General features: G+C 33.4%; 1 protein-coding gene across 6 annotated transcripts in view; it reads right to left on the bottom strand.

The window, feature by feature from the left end:
* LCORL (ligand dependent nuclear receptor corepressor like) overlaps nt 1-25,649 on the bottom strand; it is a 185,847-nt gene that overhangs the window by 22,754 nt on the left and 137,444 nt on the right. For 2 of the 6 annotated variants that reach the window (XM_030801148.1, XM_030801149.1), the window contains exons 6-7: nt 20,260-20,353; nt 14,793-18,949 (exon numbers count right to left, since the gene is read on the bottom strand). The exons of 2 other annotated variants lie outside the window; for them this stretch is intronic. In XM_030801148.1, the coding sequence (XP_030657008.1) occupies nt 17,917-18,949; nt 20,260-20,353 (1,127 nt within the window). In that variant the 3' untranslated portion in view covers nt 14,793-17,916. Of the gene's footprint in view, nt 1-14,792; nt 18,950-20,259; nt 20,354-25,649 lie in introns of those variants that run through there. 2 more of the 6 variants (XM_030801150.1, XM_030801154.1) reach the window with 2 other exon arrangements.

Raw genomic sequence — 25,649 nt, 5'->3', positions numbered from 1 at the left:
TCTAAGTGTGGTTAGCTGTCTTGCCCTACACCCTTCTTCTTCACAATGCAACCAGGGAGATCTTCTAGAAAGCAATATCTGATTATGTCATATCTTCCCCATCCACTTCCAATTTAAATCTCTGCTCTGAGTGCAATGGGGAGCCACTGAAAGTAGACAAACTTCTTGGCATGGCTCATAAGAACCTGTATAGTCTGTTCCTTTGCTTCCTTCTCAATCCTCCCTGCATCTGACATCATCTCCTTCTTTCTTGACTAGACACACCGGCCATGACTTACACCTCTAACCTGCCAAGAATCTCACACCTCAGCATTTTTTCCACAACCAAATCCTTCTTCCTACCCTACTGGTTCTCTACTACTTGGCCTAGTTAATTCCTCCTCACCCTTCACAGCTTAGCTTAATGGCCATTTGCTCAGGGAACTCTTCCTTCACTTGGTAAAACCTCCCAAAATTAAATTCCCATAGCACCACATACTGAGAATGTAGCAGATTTGTGTATTTACTCAATGTCTGCCTCTCCAAATAAACTTGAACGGTGAGGGTAGGAACCATATCTGGTTTTGCCCCCACTATTTCGCTTGTGTCTTACTGCCTAGCATGCAGAAGACAAACACTTTTGAATAAACAAAAAGAGTGTATAGGTACAGGCTTTTAAAATCTAGCTTTCTATGTTTGCATAACACAGAAAAAAAGTAGCAAATAAATGCATTTTCCAGGTTGCCTGGAACTGGGAGAAGGAAAAAGAAGCCAAGGTCCGGTTTAAATAAAACAAACACAAACAAGAAAAAAAAAAGTGGCAAGATGAAATCATTCAGACACCTACCCTTGACTTTTTTGTTTGTAATTAAACTATAGGTGAATTCACTAGGCTTAACGTTATGATAATCACAGAATGCTCAGCTCCATGACAAGAAAACTGTTACTGCCCAGGAAAAATGAGAAGAAAAAATGGTAGTTAGGAGAGCTGAACTAAGAATTTTGAATTCTTAAGAAATAGAGAAGGAAGAAAAAAGGAGAAAGAGAACATTTAGACCTTGAGGCAGGAATTTATCATGGTGTGAAGCATTGAAACCAATCTCCTTCTAGCAGGTGGTAGCAGCTGGTTAAAGAAGAAAAGGGTGACCCTTGAACTTACCTCAGATAGAGAAAGCAGATCGGGAGGCTGCAGGGAGAGAATAAAGATTTACAAAACAGAATACAACTGGTGCTCATGGCTCCCCCAGCACCACTCTGCTGGATAAAGACAGATATTGACCCGTAAAGATCACACAAAACAAAACAGCTAACATGTCAAATACATTGTATTGTGTTGAGGGAGGGAGTGTTGAGGAAGAAGTGGATGGGGTGTTGGGGACGAACAAGATAGGATGACCTTAATATATTTTTTAAAAGCCAACAACTTATTTTTTATTTTTTTCAAGCCACACCATATCAAAATTGTAGTGATATCAACAGAGTCGGCAAACTTTTTCTGCAAAGGGCCAGGTAGTAAATACTTTAGACTCTGTAGGCTTTATGGTGTCTGTTGCAACTATTCAGCTTCTGCAGCAGAAAAATAGCAATAGACAATATAGGAGTTGGATAAGGCCATGACTCTAGAAGATGGCCGAATAGGGACAATATAGGAGTGAATGAACATGGCAGTGTTCCAATAAAAGTTTATTTACAAAATAGGCCATGGGCCAGACTTCCCAATTTAGAGAATTAAATCTATGTCTGAAAATAATTCTGTTCTCTACAACCACCAGTATGTGGAATCAGCCAAATTATGTTTCTTTTACTAATTATGTTGCCAAAGTAAAAACTTGAAATATCTTCTAGATAAATTCCTTGAGTTCCTTTGTGACTTGAACATCTAACACAACGCCTGATACATCAAAAGAAAAAGTATCCAATGTTTGTTAAATAAACTGAATGATTTTCTGAGAAAGATATGGGGCAATTAGTAAAACAGAATATCCTGAAAACTCAGTAATAGTTGAGAAAGCAATGGAATATAAAATATTCAAGAAAAATTCTAAGAAAAAACATCAAGACAAAGATTGTTTAGCTGTTTTACATTTTCACAAAATATTATGGCAAAAGTTAGAGACTCTTTAAAACCTAAACTCTTCTCTTACTCAATTCCTAGGAAAATTACAGGGGAAAAACTCAAATATAAACAGAATGTATCTTTATTAAAAATTCCTCAGGGGGGTTGGGTGTAAAAAAATTCCTAATTTCATTAGAATACTTTAACAGAATCAAATCTTAATAGTTTTACTTAAAGTAATCATTTACTTTTATCTTGTGTTCAGTGTTCAAAATATGTGTTAAAATGCTCATAAGCAAGATCAGAGGAGTATGTACGGTTAGTCTTGGTTCCTGGTAGTTGAAGGAGTATATTACTTAGTTAAAAATCAGCCATCAGTTATAAATCTGTGTGAAAACCAGAATTCTGAATGGGAAAAATGTAAATTCAGTTATTTTTGATGACAGATGGCAAAATAGAAGAAGCTGATAAACTTTTTTTTTTTCAGTCTGAAATCGAATTTCAGAATTCGATTCAAAGTGTCAACTGAATTCAAAATTCTTATGGGAAAATTTAATGTTTCAGGATGACTACTATTATTACAGGAGCTTCAAGACCACACTAGGTTATTTGATTCTTAAAAGTTTACTCAGAGGTGTCCAGAGTCAGCTTATTTATATCGAGATGTTTATCAATTAGTAAAAGATATACACTTGCTTTGGGAACTCAAAAGATACTGATATTAAAAAGGTCTATATTATTTCCAACAGTCACACTCAATTTTTAGGCCATTATCATCTCAAAAATCATCTCCTGCAAGTGACCTTTCGCACATCACATTTCCCATCCTCCACCCCCTGGATCTGTATTTGTGCTACTATTAGAAAAGATTCTCTAGAACTCTTTGATCATATAGCTTGTCACTATTCATAGAACAGATATACTCTTGGCTGGATCTCTTTGTCCTGTCATCCCCATGTGGTGAACTTGACTATTATTAAATCTAAGGGCCCACCTTTCTCCAGGCTTACATTCTGGCAGCTGAGATAAAACCAGTTGTTCTACCCTATATTTCTTGAGACAGCTATTTCAAACCTTGTCCATATTCCCCAATTACCCAATCCCACATACTACTCTTGATTACCTCTTGATTTATAGAAAATGGACTCTAATATCTCAGGATTCTGCCCACAAATTACCGATTTGCCTTCCCACATATCGTTCCCACTACTCTTTTGTTTTTTTTTTTTTAGAGAAAAGTGACCCTTTTGGCTAAGACCAATCTCTCTAACCATGTCCTAGATCCTATACCCAGTAATCTACACAGGGGCTTCACTCCATTTCCATTGGTTGCCATCTCATTTCTGTATCTTCGTTTATTCCCTATTGGCTTTTTTCCATTAGCATGTAAATATATATCTTTTAAACCTGTCTTCAACCCTAGCTTAATCTAGCTAACCTTTGTATATTCTCTCCATTCATGGTCAACTATAGTTTTCTGTGCTAATTTTCTTTCTCTTCCTTCATTTAACTCATCTGGCCTTGAATATGACTTGTGGCTCTGTTAGTCCACCAAAGCTACTCTTTCCCAACAACTAAGACAAACTCTTGTTGCTATATTCAATGGAACCGTTTCAGGGCTCATCTTAGTTGACTTCTTATCAACAGTTTACATTGCCTTCTCCCTTCTTACATTTCCGTTCACCACATTCTCCAGGCTTTCCTCTTACCTCTCAACTACTCTCATCTGTCTCCTTTTGTATACATCTTTCCTTTTTCCTAAATCTTTGGGGCTCTGACTCCCTAGGCTCTTTCAGTCTTACAAGGAGTAATCTCATTGTAATCTCTTCCACTCTCATGGTTTCACTTATTTGTTGATTCACAAATCCTTATCTCAGCTCAGGCCTTTTTCTTGGGAAACAGATCTGTATGTTTAGGAAGCATATCCATAACTGCTTCCTAACATCCTTTCTTGGATATCCCACTAAACACCTCAAATTTCTCACGTCTAAAGAGCATTCTATCTCAGTACATCTTACTATCCTCTACCCAGATGTTCAAAGCAAAAACCTGGATGTTCTCCCTTTTTTCTTCTAATCTTTAAGACATTGATTTTACTTTATAGATCTCAAATCTATTCTTTTCATTTACTGCTACTATTAGGGCTTAAAACATTTTTTGTTTCATTATTTGATGCTGACCTCACAATATGGGCTATGCTTCCCTTAGTAGCTTCATTGTTTTACCGTTTTCCCACTCCCTCCTGATCCATGATTCCTATTTTATGCCTCAGTTCTGATAAATTACTCAATATTCCACATATGCTTGCTCTTTTTTAAAAAAATTTTTTGAGACACCTAGGTTGGAGCGCAGTGGCACAATCATGGCTCACTGAAGCCTCGACCTCCCAGGTTCAAGCAAGGTGTGGGCTATCACACTTGGCTAATTTTGTTTGTTTGTTTTGCAGAGATGGGGTCCCGCTATGTTGCCCAGGCTGCTTGCTCTCTTTTGTCATCCAAATTTTCCATATCGTTTGCAACTGCCTGAAACACTCCTCTTCCAACTTCTACTACATCGGCCTCCTTCAAGCCTCAGCTTAGATGCAACAATGTAGGAAACCTTGCCTAATTCCCTAAATCTGAGTTCAATTTCTCTTTAATGTGCTCTTACAATCCATCGCTCTCTCTCTGATCACAGCAGTCATCATCCTTCCACTGGAATTGCCTATCCATTTTTCTATCCTTCATGACATGGAGGAACATATAAGAGGAACAACCATAAGAGCAACAACCATGACTTTAACCATTCTATCCCCTTAAGGCATATAATATCCCACTTAAAAAATGAAATACATTCTATTTACTGAATAAATGATGTAGGTCTTGTTTTCTCCCTTAGATGGAAAGGAACTATTTGAACCTTCCACAGTGCCTGACAGCATATTGTAGGCATTCATTAAATACTTGTTGAAATAAGACTAGAATGGGAATGCATTTTTCTGCCTCCTTTCCATGTGCACAGTTGATATATACAGCAGTACAAATGTGGTGAAGTATAAATTTAAAAACTCATAAATTATATCTGGACAGTTCATCTCAAAATGTACAAAACAAGATATTTGTGATAGAAGCAAAACTTTTCATCAATAGAAATATTTCAAAATCTCATATACACTGCCTTAGAAATTTTTCTAGAAAAGTCTGGTTATTAAGTTTCTTAAGTCTCCAGCCAGTAATTTATTCTACGAAGAAGAAAAACACATATAAAACTAATAATGAGTTTTAGCATCATTTCCAAAAAGGCAAAAAGAAGTATGAGATACCAAGAATAATGAGAAAAAATAATACTTTAAAAATCAGATAAATGTTAACAAATATTTCTATAAATACAACTTTATAAAAATAATGTCCTTGTTGATTGACTAAAAAAAAGAATGTTAAAAAATAAAGAAGGAAAGTTATCAGTGAAAGATAGATAAAACTTTAAGCAGAACAGGAAATAGTACTAGTAATTTTAAAAATGAGAAAGATCAAAAACAGCTCTTCAAATGATACTAAAAATTTTAAAACTGCCCAAAAGGATTTTGAAATTAATTTGAAAAAGTAGTCATTAGGCATCTTCCATCTTAATTTTTCTAGGATGATTTCATATTTAGTGGGGGTAAATAATCACACTTATTTTAAGCTTGATTATTTATTTCTTAGGAAGATACAATGATTAAGAAGCTAAAAGGACAAAATACGGTTCTGTTGTAAAATGAATTAATGCATTTACTTCTGGTTAACTGTAACAGCATGATATGAGGATGATATAAAGAATTAAAATGAAGCTTTACATTTTATTCTCCATTCATGACAGTCTTTAAGAATTATATGTGTATATTTTCAGATGAATTATAATAAAAAAAAAAACACTATCAGGTTTTTTTGCCTCTCTTTTTCCTGACATGGCATTTGATATTTTTAGTTATCCCAAGAACAAGAAACAGAGGTCACTTTTTAAAGTTTTGATTCATGGTTTATAATGGAGAATCTACTTTGGCCAACCTTTAAAATTTTCATCATTGCATGTTAGATATTTGAAATTTTAATCATTACTTTCTGAAATAGGTTTTAAAGTTATATAGTTGAATAACTGAATCTTGGGGGCCATAAAGTCATTAACTTATTAAAAATCAAGAATTTACTGCTTTTACTATTTTAATATAAGACCTGATACTATCCATTTTAGCTTTTAAACAAGTTTTAAAAAGAGTAATAAAAATAAAGCCAATACTTCCCCAACCCCCCCCAAAAACACCCCTAAAAATATATAATGATGCAACTATATCTTTAAATTTCCAAATGTAAAATTTCTTTCATGTTAAGCAAGTAATCAGTAAGTACTTCCATACTCCTCAACATCCCTCGTTGTCCAGTACTTATCAATAAGAAGAGCTGGAAATGGCTACACTGGCAACTATAGTGTTCCTATATTATTTTTTACTAGGTTTTAGCAGGGGTGTCCAATATTTTGGCTTCTCTCGGCCACACTGGAAGAACTGTCTTGGGCCACACATAAAATACACTAACACTAACAATAGCTGGTGAGCTACAGAGACAAAAACAAAAACAACAACAAAAACACACAAACAAATCTCATAGCATTTTAAGAAAGTTTACAAATTTGTGTTGGGTCACACTCAAAGCAGTCCTGGGCTGCATGTGGCCCACGGGCCGTGGGTTGGACAAGCTTGTAGGGTCCCTGAGTCTCCCTGAGGCAGCAACATCCGGTCAGTATAACTGAGTAAAGGATGTAATTGTTTGCTAAGGTAATTCTGATTTGCATTTTGAATTTGGCATTACCTTAACAATAACTTGTATGTGATTCTTTCTCTTTTGCTAGGTTATGGATTACCTGTGAAAAAGAATGCTCATCTTTGTATCTGTGGAAATGAGCTCAATGTCTGATATCAAAAAACTACTCAACAAGTTTGCTGATTTATTTAAAAAACTATTGTTGCTCTACCACTCTTCAAATCATCAGTCTTAAAGTGAGCTCCAAATGACATAACAACTTGGTGGGTGATGTGAGATTAGGATTATCCTAGGATATGTTACAATCTATCAATTTAACAGATAGTCTTTACTTTTTTTAAAACATGGTCTCATAGTTGTGGTTGATTTCTCAATTGAGTAAATATTTACTAGTTTATAATGTGGTACTTAATTTTTAGTTACTTGGTTATATTTATCTGTCAAACTGCTTACTGATTTTATTAGATCTACCAAATGCAAAAGGAGATAACATCTACATTATTAAAATTATATATTTTAAAGATGATTTCTATGTCTCTACTATATATATTTTTATTTGTGTGAAATCCTGGACATATTAAGAGGTGGAGAAGCGCACTGGTACATTTAGCAGCACCTAATTTCATGAGTTTCATACTAGGTGCCAAGAAATTAGGTTGTCCAAATATTTTGGAAGCTAATTAAAACTGAATCTGCTGTTCCTTTTCTACCTGTTATATTTTACTCAAGGCACCTACAATGAAACTTTAAAATTAAGTAGAGAAGAACTTACCTAGGGATTTGGAAAAATAGTTTGCCATTTGTCCACTGTTGCAAGACTGTCGTTTATGTCTTTTTGTTGACATTTCTGTGGTCTTCCATGGTGGTCTTTTTCTTTTGTTCAAATTGCTAAGAACTTCAAAACTATCAGGATTCTTGTCAAAGTTAACACATTTGCTTAATTTACTATAGCCAAGATGGTCAGCAAATTCATCAGCTGAAGGATTATTTGCTTTAGCATTTTCTGTTTCTTTAGACGGCTTTTTAAAAGAATTTTGCCTAGCAGAATGAGATCTTAAAGTAAAGCGCTTTGATTCTTCCACATGAGTCTGATGAGTATTTCCACTGTCAGTAGATTCAGGAGAGTAAATGATTGTATTTAGCTTAAAAGTATTTCTGTGTTCAAGACAGTTGAGCTTCCTCAAAAATATTCTACAGTCTTTTAAGGTTTTTGACCTCCAACTATTAGGACACACATTTTCTAGTCTTGGTCCCTTTTGAAAGTCTTTTTGGCTGCAATTTGTTCCATTCTCTTTTGCTTCTGACTGAAATTTATTCTCGAAACTAGCATGTATTTTGAAGTCAGGCATTACTACCCTCTGCTGCAAGTCACCCCTGATCTCAGGTGGCAAAACACACTGATTATCTACTATGCTTTTTCCTTGGAGTGGGATGTCAGCATTTGTTTCTCCCTCAGTCTTATTTAAAAATTGGTTCTGGCAGAAAAATCTTAAGTTTCTCCTTTTAGAGTTCCAGTCAACTGTTCCATGGTTGTGCAGCTTTCCCTCTCTTTTCCACCTTTCATGATGCAACCTTTTAAACTCAGTCCTTTTTAATCTAGCTATTGCTAAATTACTTTTCACATTTAAGAGTGGAGAGTTAGCCACTTTATGCAGTATATGCAATTTCTCTGCTGATTTTGAAGGAGAAGAGAGTGCAAATTTTTTAAAGTGCTTTCTGAAGGGGCTGGCATTAAAGTCAGAATATTTGGTCCCTAATTTGATTCCCCTGGTATTTATTACTTCCAAAGGGTTTCGGGCATTTGCTTTTCTAACTAGTGAAAGAGACTGTGTTTCTGTTGTTTGCATAAACCAAGTACAGAGTTCATTCAAATCATACTTTTTCTGAAAAAGCATTTTTACAGGTGAAACTTCAAGTTTTAAAAGACAAGTTTCCAAAGGGCTTGCTACTTTGAAATGATCATTTTCAATGTGTTCTCTTTTTTTATGAATACAATTTTCAGCTTCATCTCCACTTACTTGCACCCAAGCATTTGTTATTTGCTCAAATCTATTGTTTAATTCCTCTAATAAGGAATCATTTGAAGCAGAAGTAGCCCACCACCTGAGCAAAGGGTTTGATGAAATTATAGGATCCAAGGATACTTCAGAAATAGGTACTAATTTATTATCTTCCAAACACTTTTTTGCATTCCGTGAAAGTCTGTTTCTTGGGGTATCTTTGTAAGCTATTTTCATCTTTGAGTGCCTATGTTTTTCCTTCTGACTTTTATTTTTCTGCAAATGCAGTTTATATGATTTATGGAGCAGAGCATTTCTATAAAAAAGTGAGCTAGAAGATGCTAATGAATGTAAGAAATGCAGAGATGGTTTTCTATCCCTAATAGAATGTCTCAAAGGTACAGTAGCAATCATACGTTTTGATCCATTTTTAAATATATCAGCTTCAGTATGCCTTATTTTATCCATTTTAGTGCACTGTTGGTCATACTTTTCTTCAGGCAGTTTTTTTCCTGACGTATTATCCTGTTCTAAAGGAGGCAAGCAGCTGCTAATACTTACTTCTCTTTCCTGAGGTGAAGTTCTATTAATAGTCACAGATATGCCAGAGATTTTCACTTTTGCCGGTCTACCAGGTTTCCTACTTATTGCCAAAGGCTTCTGATTTGGTCGAATAATGTTCTTGGAAGGCTGAGGTATCACAGATTTGTTCTTGATGGGTCTCACATATTCAAAGCCAGACCCCAAGATCTCACTTTCAGTAGTCAAGCTGGCTACAGCACTTATTCTTTCATCCAAGTCAATTTTGTGTTCACTATTTCTGGGACTATTATATTCGGTTGGAAAATCACCAGTATTATTGTTTAAAGACATAAGGTTGCTTATGTTTACCCTTCCTTCAGAAACATGCCTTTTAGTTCTTCTTGACCTTCCGTAAATAACAGTTACTGTAATACTCTTTTTATAAATACCTTCTTTTACTTCTGATATGAGAGATTCTGGGCTTTTCCTTCCAGCACTAAAGGGCTCATTCTGGCAAACAGTGATGTTTGTTTGATCAATTTTAGGCTTTGGTGGTCTTCCAATTGGTCGCTTAATCTGTTTCACAACTTGGGGACCTATTTTTTTTGGTCTACCTGGTTTTCTTTTAAAAGATGGATCAGTAGCACTGCTTGAATTGTCCTTAGGTTCTTCTTGTGGCTTATCACTATTTATATCACCTATAAACATTGTAGAGGATCCTGCAGTTTCTTTTGCATGATTGAATTTGTTTAGTTCTCTTTGAAAAGTATCAGTATCATAATGATTGGAGTGATAATTTTCAGAGTTCACATTTGAGATATCCTCATTTGTTTCTGTTTTTTCTTCAGTTACATGATGGGTTGTAGGTTTTTCAGAAGGGAGAATGACATTTGAATGGGAAGTGCCAACTGAAGTTAAGGTATATTTGACTCCTTCACTACTTTTAACCTCAGATAAAAACATGAGTTTGATAGGACTAGAATAGTTGGAAACAGATGAACTTTCAATACCTTCATATTTTGCTGGTACATTTTCAACACTGGAAATCAAGCGACCCATATCTAAAATAGATGACTTTTTCAGATTTTCAAGTCTTTTGTTATTCAAATCCACTGTAGGCATGCAATGACTTTTGATAATATTGCCGGATGCTACCACAGATTTTGATAAGCTCTGTTCTTTGCATGTCATTCTATTTAGAGTAAGAGTCATATTTCTGTCAGCATGTTGGTCTTTACCATCAATTTCTATCAATTTCTTGGATGCTTTATATCCTTCTGATAATGGCTGATTATTCCAGGATTTTTTGGCTATATTTATTGTATCTTCCAAACGCTTCACGACAACTTGTAAATTAGAATTCATTGCAATTTTGTTTAGGTCTATATTGTGTGAGCTTTCAATGTGAATATTTTTCACCGGATTGTTTTTTGTTGTGGATTCAGATACTTTTTTGGCTTTAGGGGATTTTTTAAAAACATAATTATTTGTTACATATATAGAATACCACCCTGGAGGCACAATATTTCGTTTAGTTCTGCTCAAAAGTCCAGAAGCATCATTTCTCAAAAGAGTTTGAGTATTACCTAACTTTGGATTTTTCCTATGATTTTGCAAAAATTGTTTTCCATCTGCAGATTTCTCCTGTGGCTTTCTTATGCCCATTTTCTCAGGGGAATTTGTTTTAAAGCTTTCTGAAAATGCATTAAAAGACAAGTTAGTTTCCAAACTATGAAGAGGTAGTTGCAGTGACTGTAATGCATAATTTGGTGAAAATGATGTTTCAGCATGATTTTTATCTTGAAGTCTTTTAGAATTTTGTAAAGAAGGCCCTTGGTCATGATAGAATTCTCCTTTGTCTGATGAAGATATCTCATTGTTCTGTGTCAATTTCCTTGAACTTTTTTCGGTGTTCTTTTTTCTTGTAAAATTTTCATCAAGACTAGCAAGTTCTCTTTTTATCTGTAAAGACTGCCTTCTAAACATGGGTGAATCAGAGGAGTTGCGCATTGCAAATAAAGTTTCTTGACGCTTTCGAAATCTTGTCTGAATAATTTTATTTTCTACCTTTTTATCATGTTGACTCAATAATTCCATAAAACTATAATCACTGGCTTTTGCATTATGCAAGAGAGATGTTATGAAATCTCCCAATTTTAAATCATTATATGTATTATAATCACTGCTAGATAATTTTACAAGGCTTGTCATATCCGTGGTTTCTATTGATTTTAGTTTTTCATTAATGCGATCCATTAAATCTTGAAAAATTACAGCAGTTTCACCTTTTTCATGATTTGTAGTAGAATTATTGCTGTCACTTGAGAGTAAAGAATAAGAGTTACTGGATTTTTTAGTTTTAAGTATTTTATCTTCATGATCACTCTTATTGCTGCTTATTTCTGCTGGTGTGAGAGATGGAGGCTGGTTGATGTTTGCTTCAAGTTTGTTATTTTCTAAGGCTGAAATCTCTGAGATGACGTCTTTCAATTTTTCAAATCCTTCAGTTTCTACAGGTGATAATGGTGGGGGTGAGGGACTTCGAGATCTACAGGCATCTTTAAGAGTGACTGAAAGATCACATACTTCCTTTGACAAAAGAGGACTACGAAAGGCTGATTTTGTAGAGTGAACGTTTGGTAACAGTCCAGAACAGCACCTGTGAGAATTATAACTGTCTGCAATTCCTCTATTCACTACTGGCTTAACGTGTTCAACAGTTACAGTTTGGCAAGATAAACAATGTAAATCTTTAATACAGACTGGCAGAGGTTCTAAACCAGGGCTTTGTTTTTCGTTTTGTAAACAACCTCTTTCTGCCAGCCTATATTCACAACTACAGAACAGACCATATAAATCATCTTCGATTAAGGGCTTTTGAGATTCTGAAGACACAACACATGATGTATTACAACAGCAAAGAGAAGCAGCATTCTGCTCTTGGACTAGAAATTTCAACATAGCCAAAACTTGTTGCTGGTGATGTATGCACAAAGATTCCAAAACTTTGTTTAATGCTGATTTTCTTTTTTCCATTTTAGTAGCTTCCTCTGATTTTGCATCAACAGTTGAACTAAAAATAAAAATCAAACAAAAAATGAATTGCAGCAAAAATACCACTATAAGGAGTTATAATTTTAACAGTGTTTGAAAAAAGATATTTTGGTATTGCTGGACTCCTGACTCCTAGAGAGCTGCAATAATGGCATTGTGATTATTGTTTAGCAAAAATATAATGAAGCACTGATAATTAATTTCCTATGACAAAGTATAAGTCAAAGCAAAGCCCTATTTTTGCAATATAAAAGCTGATTATACATTTGATTACATTTATATATTAATGTTCGTTTTTAATGTATTAAGAATATTTAATGGAAAGTGCTTCAGAAGGAGTTAAATTTTTATAAAGTAGCCATTTTATAAATTATTCTGATTCATATATCAGTCTACATTAGTGCAAATAAGGAAAATAAAATGTAGGAGTACAATCTTTATTTAAAATAGGTATTTTTTCCAAGGCAGTGAAAATAATAAAAGCTTTCCATAATCACAAGGAAAATTAAGGGATTTAGATTTTATGTAAATAAGAGAATGTCTTTCCTAAGATTAAGGTGCAGGTGTTAGCTATTTAAAAATAAAATCTATTTTTAATTGATGTTAAATACTAAAGTAATTTCATAAAAGCTAAAGGCATTACTTACCTAATTATTAAGTTTCAAATGCTGGAAAATGGCCCACTACAGAAACTAATATACATCTAACTTTAACTAAGAACCGGGCTTGCTTATCAACCAATATAGAAGTCTACAAATTTTTTTTTTAATCCAATACCAGCAGCAGGAAGAATAAAATATATTTAAAGAGTTCTGTTTCAGAAAAGTATCTATTTTAATTAAACATATCACCAAACTCTGTACATGAAAATTGCCTTTCACTTACAGTTTATTACATTTGTTGTTTTTAATAGTTCCTGATTTCTAGAAATTTTAAGGTTCGAATAATGCGGATTATGAACTACTATTGAAGAATGTATTTTTGTTTAAATATAGAATTATTATGCTCATCTATATTAAAAATTATAAGATTTTTACTTTAAAACAGGAAGTGGAATATTTTTATTTTGCTGCCTAAAACTGATATAGCCTGTTTCAGAGGTAAGTAATATTTCACTTATATTTTATAAAAATTGTTATTTGAGTAGCAAAAATAAGGAAGCAAATTTTAAACATGTGATCAAAACTTTTCTGGAAAAAGGATAACTTTGCTAGATTCATCCAATGTTTCACTAAAACTAGTGATCTGACATAAAGAAGCTATCAAAGTGAGAAGAGATGTGAAATTACAATAAAACTTTTAAAGTCCACTGCCGCCTCTAGACAGATGAAGATAGGACATGACCCCAGTATCCTTTCCTTTTTGAAAATAATTTTTTATAAATTTTGTCATGGTTGGGAGTGTAAAATGATGCAATTGACTCCCAGGATTCAATTACATAGTTTTAAAAAATATATGTAGAGAGCAAGGGCAGGAAGAAATGGTAACCATCAAAGATTACAATATTTTTTTTCCAGCAAATTAAAAATGACTAATTTTCACACAAGCAAAAGAAAACCCAGAATGTTGTGAGAGATGATGCACTTCAGTAGTTTCTAAAGTGATGTTATGGCATAATAAAGAGAGAATTTACATGTTTCTTGGAAAAATGTTGTATTTTAAAGATTAATAACTGTTCATAACTCTTCCTGAAATGCTCAAAGGCTTTTTTCTGTTAATAAAGCCAGGTATGTGGCATAAATAATCAAAACTAATGACTAGTGTTAAGTATTCTGAAACAACGTTATAATATCAACTTGATTACGCTCACAAAATTACAAAAAACACTGCTTTTTATATCCCTTTTCTGACATTCTAAGCAAAGCTTTTAGAGTTTTCTTATTCAGCTTATTAATAATGGAATTTCAAAAATACTATGGTAGCCAGTAATTCCCATCTAATGCTATAAGAACAGCTTAATAAAGGTATAAATTAGATATTCAGATATTAGATTCTATCTTATGTATCAGATATCAGAAAACTAAGATCTCAAATTACAGAACTTCACAATATGCTTATTTGGCTTCAAACATTCTCCCCCATATTTCTTGCATGTTAGGATCTTGAAGAAAAACCTAGTAACGAGTAAATAATAGTTGAACACACATATAAGTATCCAGTCTAGAATTTATTCTCAGGTGATTATATAAGGTTCTAAAATTGTATTTTTTTTGTAGATCCTTTGCTTTTAAAGTTTTCTAACCTTTTCCTGTTTGATTTATAAACCAAATATCCTGCCTATTTTTAGTATGTTACTATCCATTTTGCCCATTAGAAACTTGTTGGAATATTTCTTCAGAAAAAGTAAATTAGAATACTATATTTAATAAAACTGCTTCCTAAAGTAAATCAAAGAAGTCAGTGTAGTCAGTTTTTTTCTTTTCTTTTCTTTTTTTCTTTTACTGAATGAGTAAATCAATCACACACCAACAGTGTTGTAAATTTAAGTGCAAAAGCATTGAAGTGCTTTACTACAAATTACAACCTAGAAACACGTTAACTGAACAATTAAAATTCATACAATCAGATTTAGATATATAACAACACAAAGTAGGAACAGAATTACAGTACATTTACAACACGAGACAGATACATGAATTCATTAGAAAATATTGTAATAAATAATTCATGAATTATAGTGCAATTGATTTATGCATAAATATAACTAATTGCCTAACAATCAGTTTATATTAACAAAATCTGTCAAAATCAAGGCAGCCACAGAGTTTTACTAAATTACTGCAACAATGGAAATACTGCAATTAAAAAACAAATACAAGTATTTGTACTGTAAACAACTAAAAAAATCAGTCTCACTAAAGTTAGTATACAATTTAATATAAAATTGTCATTAGCTACCAGAAATGGTTTAAACAACTTTACTGAGCAGTAGTTTTCTAAAAACAGAGGCACTGTTTTTTCTTTTCCTTCTTTTTTTTTTAATATAAAATACTTGAGGAACATTCAAATAAGTAGAAAGCACATAAGGGTTGCTTTCACCTTCATTAAGTCTGCTGAAATGGGATTTTTCAGAAAATTGTCAATTAATAAATAGTAACTGGTAACTAAATTTATAAAGTACTTTGAAAGTTTAACATAAAGGTCATCTTAATAGAATCACTGGGGAGAAGGGGAATTTCCCTGCCTTTCCTAGTTTGTATAATCAAATGTTAACTCAATAATAGAAATGTTTTGTTTCTTTTAAAAGTTATGGGTTGATTATTACCTATAAACTATCAAAAAATATTTTAATTTACTATTTCTGACCAAAAATAAATAATACAAGTACTAAAATGCTGCAAATTAACTATAATATTACCTATAAAACTACTGATTACTGTGAAGTCAATAGCAAAATGATCCCTGATTTATGAATCCTGTAAAGTTTTTGGTCAGGTCATCTTTTAAATGATACAAAAGTTTTCTGTAAGTTTCCCTTTACTATAAACTTCTCAATCAATTTATTAATGTAAATATAGTGTGAGGAATAAAAAAGCTCAATACAATATAAATATTATGTAATGCATTCAAAGCCCCCAAAGTTTTCCAAGTAAAATTCTGTATAAAGAGGTCAATAAAATTGTTTTGAAATATGTACTTTACCTTTAACTTTGCTTTTCATTGGGGGAAGGGGGAAATATACTAAATAATCCAAGTTCTGGCCCTCACAAAATATGGCTTAATTCTTTAAAAAGAAAGATGACCCTGACATCTGCTGTTCTGTAATCTATTATGTATATTTTCTTGGGGTGAAAAAAAAAAAAGAGGATTCATACCCTAGTGTGCAGGTAACATTAATAGCTGAAGAGGGTTAAGTATAGATCTCAGAGACCAAATAACTGTTTGGTTGTGTAGTTTCTCACTCTTCAGTTTCTTTAAACATGTAAGCAGTTTTAAAATTTAATAGCTGAAAATCTCTTTAGTATTACACATATATATGATTATTAAATACACACAAACACAAGTGTAAAAACACAAGTATTTGACAAGGTGCACTTATTTTTTAAATTCAGCTAAAAGTATTCCTTTTGGACTTAGGAAAACTGGCTTAGAAAAATGATCAGAACCTGAATTTTAACAGAGAAAGGGGGCACTCAGAGAATTTTGAATACATAAAGCAAATCCCTATTCTTTATATGAAGGCATATGCTTTATAACATTTTGCCACTACAGTTGCATACTCCATAAATCCAACAAGGATACTTTGACCCATATTTTAAAACTGCTATGTAAAAATGACCAGTCTCTCTTATGAGTCTAGTAAAAGTTAAAATGCACTGCCCAGCTTCTAACTACCCAATTAGTAGAGAGTTTACATTACTGAAAGTTCAAAACAGCTTCAGTGTTAAATATTTGTAAATCTATTCAAGACCCTGAACAAACTGCAAATTTGGTTATTAGCAAAATGATAATGTATCGCCCACCAAAATGAAATCTGCAATTCATTTTGATAAACTGAAAATGTTTTGAAATGTCACAGCAGCAAATATATTAAAGTTACACTGAGGTTTTTCAATAGTAGGAGTGTGTCACAATCCTTAAAATTTAAAGTAGTCATAACATCAACTAACCAGCACATTTAAACCAAAATTATCATTCTCAAGCTTTTTCTGTGCACATTATAAACATGCTCTAAGTTGCATTCCAACTTTCTTTTCTAACCTTACACATTAGCTTATTTTTCAAATGAAAAACAAAACTAAATTATTTTAATAATTAAATTTAAATTATTTTTTGTTCTTAGTACTCCATCTTATATTAAAGGGTTCTATAGCTGCTGGGGTTAACTATGTGTCAGTTTTTTTTAAGTATACCTTATAAACCCCAACTTCTTGCTAAATCAACTATTAAATGATAAATATTAAATTTCATTATACATATCCTTTAAGGTTTTCTTTTCTATTCCTGGTGGATGCACTTGAGTGCATTTTGTATTTCATAGAATGCACTGTAGTGTACTAATACTGTATATATTAATTTTTCTTAGTATGGAGATAGCTGTCTATTTAAACTTTGATTGGTTGTTTGACATACATACAACAACTGTTAAGTATGTTGTATAGAATGTTTATAAATATGAATATCATATTTCCATTATAAGATGGTTCAACTGAATGGCTGGAATGGTCTTTCACCAATAAAAATGTTTCACTTGACAATTACTCGTTTTCCCACAACGCTTTATGCTATTGACTACTAAAGAAAACCTGAATCTTTTTCACCTATTTATACAAGGATTAAATACAAACTATCAGAATTAAGTAAGCAACTATATAATTCTGTCCACAGTGAAAACCCTGAATAAAACTTTTTTTCAAAAGGCATGTAAGTGGTTTTTGAACTGTAAAATTTCATGTCTCCTGTCAGAGTGAGCATCTGTAATTCCCACATGTGTGTATATAGACACACAAATACACACCTGTGCACATACACACACACGCAAACACACACACACGCACACACTCACATAAACATTTTCCTAACAAGTAATCTACACAGGCTTGCTGCTGTTTTTGCAGCTGCCAGTCCCTGAATCTGTCATATTATATAACCCAGTGTCTGGTAATCGTAGTTTCTTCTTCGGAGGAGTCTTCAGTGTTCCAGATCTTTCTTTTACCTTGTATTCTAAAGTGCTGTGAGGTACCCCATAAATTCCTTGTGCTTTGGAAACACTCATTTTTCCGCTCATTACCATTGCAATAGCTTCTTCCATTATTTCATGATCATATTGCCGATAGCGGCCACGTTTTTTCCTGGGCTGCTTACTGTCTTTTCGATCTAATCCATCTTCAGTATTTTCAGAGGTTCCATCAACTGTTCCATTTTTAGAATTAAGACACAAAGGAGAGAGGTCCCCATGTAGAAAGTAAGAGTCAACACTTGAGTGAGTTACAGGCCCAGAACATTCTATTTTGTTCTGTTTAGGGAGTATATTTTTCAGTTTTTGGAGAGCTGATCCTTCTAAGACTGAAGAGGTTTTGGAAACTTGATACATAACATCCAGCAGACCAGAACCATCAGGTTGTGATTTTGAGACAGAACTTACTCGTAGCTGAGGAATTTTTAACTGTACAGTAGGATTTGAAGTTTCATATTGGAGGCTTTCATTTTTTTCTTTAAACTGAGTGACCATTTTCTGTAGAGTTATCTGATGGAGGTAAGTGGAAGCTGTTGGGAATTTTAATTCTGAGGTTTCAAGTAGATTGAGTTTACTTTTTTCTGTGCGCTCTGCTTGAGCTCTTGCCCACAAGGCTACTTTTTGCAGCACTGCACAAGTTTCTTTACTGTCCTTATATGAATAACTATCATGGAAATCTCGAGTTTTGTTTTTAAAAGATGCAGGCTTCCCTGCTGGTAAGGCTTCTAAGTGAAGAAGTAAAGTTTTTTGAGGTATGCCATAAAGTATGCCTGCTTTATTTACGTCCAGTGCTCCAGACTGAATGTCTTTCAAAGCTTTTGAGAGCAAACCATCTGCAAACTCAGCACTTCTTTCCACATAGTCCTCTCTGTTTCTGTGTAGTCTCCTGGATGGATGGAATGAAACGATGGTAAACTGATGCATGAGAGACTCTCACACAGCTATGGAAGGGGAGGGTCCACTCCTTTATTATACTCCTTGCTTAGGTAACATCACTGCTTATGACACTTTTAAGTCTGTGAGATGTAGTAGTTACTCCTTATCAAAGCAAACGCTACAGTCCTGGTAGGACAATGTGTCAATGATACGGTGGCCTCAACGGGCAGACCTTCCAAGAACATAAAATCCTAACTCAGTATTTGTAAAAATATTCTCATGATGTTGCTATTCCTCTGACAGATGCTTGCAGAGCAACACTTATAAATTTTATTTGTACAATTAGAGCTCCATTATAAAAAGTACCCCAATCCTAAAGGAGTTTTTGTTAGTACAAACGTGACGTTACCGCTAAACAAGTAATAAAAGAGTCAACCCCTTTAAAGGAAATTTGTAGCAGCAGGAATATTTCCAAACACAAACATCCCATATTTCCACAAGACTAATTTTTCTCTAGACAAGAGCTTAAAACTTGAAACAAGTAGATAAGTTATATTTGAATAATTTAGATATTATAAATGTCACTTCTATTTCAAATGTATCATTGTAATTTTCAAAGTTTCTCAAACAGAAAGCTTATTATACCTTGCGACTCAAATACTACTACAGCCATAGTTGGAACAAATTACAGTCTACCTCTAAGATTTAAATGTGACAAAAAAGCTTCCTGTGCAGTTAATGGGAAGATGCAAAAAAGTTGTAAAAAAAAAATCAAAAAATCCAACAGAACAGCATTTCACTACTAATTATTTATTTAATGATTAATGACACTTTTCAAAACATGAAAGGACTTTTTGTGGTGATTACTAGATACATTTAAGTAGTTTGCCACCACATCTAAAGTGCAATAAAAAAATCTAAACACTATAAACTAGCGTTAATAATTAGTAAGTACAGTGCTTTTAGAATTTGTTCATTGTTTTAAAAAATTAATAAATTACATATTTCCCTTAAAATTGCCTCCTGAGTATTTAATATTCTCTTACTCGTCCTGCTTCTTAGTTTGTATTCTATGATTAAGTTGGTAGTTCATTTTAGTAACATGAACTAAAGTTTGGTGATTGTTCTGATAACTTTTCTTTAACAGAAAGAATAAAAAAGAAAGAGAAAGGACAAATGAAAGGTATGAGAGAGAGACACGAGTGACAAAAATTCTGGAGGAAAACTATATACGTCAATACTACTCAGAATAGTATTAAGAGTTCTCTGCAGAGATAATTTTATATTAATACTAAATTATATTTCCTAGATATTGCTTACCCAGCCACTGAATTTTCAGAAGAAGGATCACATATGGATGACTCTTCAGATTTTATGCTGGTTTTCTTTGTAGAGAGATCTAACACTCCATCCCCTATAATTTTTGCAAGAGAAAAAACTTTATATTTGCAACAGATAGGCAATCCTTACATTTTAATATTTCATATTTTGTTGATCTACTAATTCATAACACTAGTATTTGATATGTGGCCCATTACCTACTCATCTTAAACGGGTTTAGGAACAGGATATGACTGGGAAGGCACTATATAGGAAAAAAAGAACAGAGAAGGAGCTGGCATTGCCAGGTGACAGGAAGAAACTAACTAAATATATGATATAAAATTTGTCTAAGATAAACTTTTAGTCACCTCTGCACCATTTTGTAGTGAACAGTCATTGATTGCTCATTCACGACTGTTTTCCATTCAAAGCTGCCTAGATAATGCTTTGGGAAGGTGGGAGTGATGTAAATTGTACAAAACGGAGAGAATAGAAAATGTGATGATGAGTAACAGAATTGAATAATTAGCATTTACTAGGGCTAGCAAAAGGCAAACTGTGGCTGTATGTATAAACATGTATTTTCTAGAACTCATAGTGTAAAATTTTACTCTTAAATTATTGAACTATACAATAGTTAAATCATTGCCTACATAATATATTGTGCTTATATCTACGACTAAAGACATAACTTACGATAATGCAACTTTAGAAAAATAATGTTATAAAATGTCTATGCATGTTATTAAAATGTAATTATTATATGACATTTACATAAATAAAAACTCAATGATTCAGACTTATTGTTAATTTGGCATGCTTCAGGATCAAAAAGGATAAAAATAAACCATGAATTTAAAACCCAGCAAAGAATTCTGTGAATGTTTTTACTGTTAGCTAAAAAACTGCAAGTTTTAGCTGCAAGAAAAATTATTATTAAAAAATACATGTTTAAAAATATACTAATTCAACTGGGCTTAAAAAATTCCACTGGGTTTTACTGTAACCATAATCAATCCATGAAATATGTATGCTCCTGGGCAGATACAAAGATGAAAAATAAAACAAAACATCCTATCTATAGCCTCCTATACAGACTTTGACAATAATTTATTGAGTGCTCACTATGTGCAAAGCACTATTTTAGGCACTAGAAGAGCATCAAAAAAAAGAAAAAAGTCACACAAACTACCTATTGTCATAGTCATTGTCATAGTGCTGAGGATCTAATGAGATAATTCATACACCACCACAATCAGCACCACTACCACCAGCAATGATGATAGTGCCACCCTGGAAAATAACAGAGTAAGCTGATAGAGTAATGAGGGTGGGGCTGAGAATGCTGCTGTTTTATACAGTGTAATCAGTGCAGGATTCTTTGATTTGAACAGGGCCCTGAATAAGGTGAGGGTCACCAACTAAGCAGATACATGGGAGAACGTTTCCGAAAGAACAGTCTGTATAGAGGCTGTGATATGGAACCATGTCTGGAATGTCAGAGGAATAGCAAAGGCCAGGGTATCTGAAATGAAGTAAGCCAGGCCAAGAGTGAGCTGAGATCAGAAATGTTGTAGGAAGAGGTTAAACAGGGCCATTGGGCCATGGCAAGAACTTCGCATTTCATTCTGACAGAGACAGGAAGCCACTGGAGGATTCTGGGTGGAAGACTGACATGATTTCAATTCAGGTTTTTAAAAGATCAATCTGCTATGGGAGAATGGACCGCAAGGAGCTAAAGGTGGAGCAGGGAAACCTGCTGGGAAAGTGCTATGCTATTTCTCGTTTCTGGGCTTTCACACTTGGAATTGGTTTCCTCTGCCTAGAAGATTAGTACTCCTCTCCTCCTGACCCCCGCCTCACCCCCGCCAACCCTCCTAATTCTCACCAAATCTAACTCATCAGCCCCACTTAGGACACAACGTACAGTTGGTTGATCAACATAACAGGTTACTATACCAGTAACACTTACTTATAGTATTTGGCGGGTTGTAATGCTAGTTGTTCATATACCTACCAGTGCTAGCCACAGACTATAAGCTATGTGAAGGCAGAGACCATGCATATTTTACTCATCAATATATCCCTGCTGCTTAGAATAGTGCCTGGCATACAATAAGTATTCAATAAATGTTTGAATAGAATTTCAAAGAACTGGAAAAATTCAGTGTGGCTAGAGGTTAGAGTCCACAGATTAGAAGGGTAAAAGGGGGAGACTGAAGAAGCAAAGTACCCGGCACAGAGTATCTTGAAAAATTATTAAATATAGTTTATTGCCCCAGTTTACCCATCCAGCTTAATTTTAAGCTTAGTCTCCAACTCATCTCAAACCTCATACGTCTCATGTATCTATGTAACTACTTGAATTCCCTCAAACGTGCTACGCAGTGTTATGCCTCTCAAATTGCAGTACCTTGTTCCCTCTGCCTAGAATGCTCTATCTATTCGACTTGTCAAACTTTTACTCATCAAAATTCTACTTATCCTTAAAGACTCAGATCCCCCGCCCAGGCAGAAGATGCTTACTTTGTCTTCCTGCGTGGACAGCATCCTATAACACTTATGACACTATCATGCAATTATTGATTTATAAATCTTTTTCTTCCATGAGACTGAATCCCTCAAGGTTCAGGATCTTGACTTATTCATTTGTATTACTAAACACTGGTAGAGTGCCAAAAATTACTAAAAGGAGAAAGAAATGTTTTCTCTGTTCTATCATCTCATTTCTCTTTTTTGGCAATTAAAATTTTACTACTTTAAGAACTTATAAGAAAGGATAACTGCCAAACCCATATTCAAGTTTATAACTTTATTCACTAATTTTGATTTTGCTCATTTTATGTACAGTTTATGGCATATAAAACACATTCTCCTAAGTCTGTTATTCTTAGTCTCAGAACGAAGTAATGAAATTTCCCCCATTCTAAGCTCTCTTAGACTTGATATGCTCCATTTAAAATTATTTCATAAAATAGAAATTATGAAAGGAGGTACAAGAAACCCTTCTCTCCTTTACAGATACTATAAAAACTAGGCTGCAGCTCTCTACCTAGGGCAATAAAGGTTTCTTTTCTTTTTATGGACTACTCACACACAAAGCACTAACTAGCGCATTTTAATCTGGATGAGCTACATATAAGCTCTATTCCATCTTTCAGAAACCTATGCAAATAGGCTTATACTTCTGATTCTTTCTCTTTAGGAAGTCTAAACAATGATCTTATTGAGAAATGCTTTTATCTCTTCTTCATAGCCCTTTCTCCACATCTAGGCTATGTTAAAAGTTTTATTCTAAAAGGATTTGACAAATAAAGTAATACAGTATCTAGTGAAAATGAAAAATGTACTCCATCATATTTCTGTCACATTGCATTAAAATTCTTTCATCAATTAATGTCCACATAGTAAATACAAAATACATAAATATGTAATAGTTCTAGTACCATTAAGAATTTTAGATCAATTTTAGTTATCTACAGAAAATCTCACTTTTTGTTAGCAGTATTAACCATCTATACTATTTTGCTGATAGCATGATTCCCTTTTCTTCATAAAGCCTGTAGTTCAAGGGCTGGAAAAGTCAAAAGAAGTTACTCCTAGGATTGTCTGAATTAGAAAAACAAAAACAATGAGAGAGACAGTTTGGGAAGGATAGAGAAAGCCCAGGAATTGTGGGGGTGGGGGAAGGATATTTTCTTGTTCCTCATAATTTACATCTATCTGAATGGTGATTACATCACTCCTTCACAATGGAGATATAACTAGATTTTGTGTGTACATCATTCCAAAGTACTAAAATTAACTCAAAATACATGATAAAAATCTGCTTAAAATCAACTCTTGGTCACCTCTCCCACCATCTTGTAGTGAATAATGTAGATAAAACTAAGCACCCAGCATGCTATTACAAGATAATACAAACTAAGTAAGGTGGAGGGGGAGGTAATTAATTCAATTTGACTAGTATATTCTCTGCAGTCTATCTTATTACACTGTAATTTATTCCCCATTTATTTACTGTTGGTATTCAGGTTGTTTTAGTTTTTCATTGTTACAAACAATGCTGAAATGAATATCCTTCTAAATTTTTTTTGTGTTCATGTACAATAATTTCTCTAAGATAAACTATCAGAAGTGCTGAACAACAGATATTACCAAATTTATTTCCCACATCCTTGATAACAGTTGGTGTTGCTGTGATTTTTAATTTTTGGTGAATAAGTAAACTTCAGGATTAAGTGAAAAATAGTGTATTTATTATGCCATTTATGTGAATATTAAAGCACACAAAACTATTTTGTTTATAGATACATAAATAGGTGGTATCACTGGTTGCTTCCAAAGGTAAACAAAAAGATCTAAAAGGATCTTAACTGTATTTCTAGAAATACTTTAGTTCCTTAAGAGAAGACAAATCAGAGGTAAATATGACCAAATAACATATTTATTAATTCTGGTTAACAAGTACATGATTATTACTTGTATTTTTCTGTATATTCAAAATTTTTACTAACATTTAATAATAAATACAAAATTGTTTTCATTTACTGGTTGGAGATGGGTCATTTAACATTATAATTTAATTATTTCTGATCAAACACTATTGTAAAATGTACAGAATTAAAGATAAGCCAATCCAATATTTGAACAAGGTCAGGTAATTGTCTATATAACACTACCAGAATTAAATTTAAAAATAAACTGACGTTTCAAAAATTGAAGTCATGGCCAAATTGGGCAATTTCTTGAATACTGACACTTTATTGGGTTAATTTTTAGTTAAAATTCAGATTTCAATTTTTCATTTATAAACTGTTTTCTTTCCTGTATTGTCATGCAAATTTCTGATAAAGGATCTATTCAAAAAGGACAACTGGAACCTTCATAATATAGAATTGTTTTCCACCCCTCCAAGGAAATCATTCTGTTTCATCTCTTGTTTGGCCTTTTGCTATTCTCCTCTCTAGGAGATTCTTATGGTTTTGTTAATTATATTCGACTGATTGTTAGAAAACATTAGTAACTTACATTAAACCTAATGTGTTTAAAACTATTTTTCTATAGTGTACTTAAAGTGTTCGAAGCATTTGCTACAAACATGACATGTCTTAACTCATCCAGTTCTCACAACAACCGGATGGCATAGATAGGTATATTAATGTGCAAATTTTATGATAAAACTGAAAATGAAAGAGAAATCAACTACTTGAGAGGCTGAGATGGAAGAATTACCTGAGCCCAGAGTTTAAGTCCAGCCTGGGCAACACAGTAAGACTCCTGTCTCTTAAAAAAACGCAAAAACAAAAAACAATGTAGCCATATGCCAGCAAAAATCTTAAAGATGTTTACACTCTTCTAGGTATCTATTTTAAGAAAATAATATT

Source organism: Nomascus leucogenys, chromosome 20 (genome assembly GCF_006542625.1).
Source record: "Nomascus leucogenys isolate Asia chromosome 20, Asia_NLE_v1, whole genome shotgun sequence".
Classification (NCBI taxonomy): Eukaryota; Metazoa; Chordata; class Mammalia; order Primates; family Hylobatidae; genus Nomascus; species Nomascus leucogenys.
Note: the sequence above shows the minus strand (reverse complement) of the source record. Positions and strands in the feature narration are given on the sequence as shown.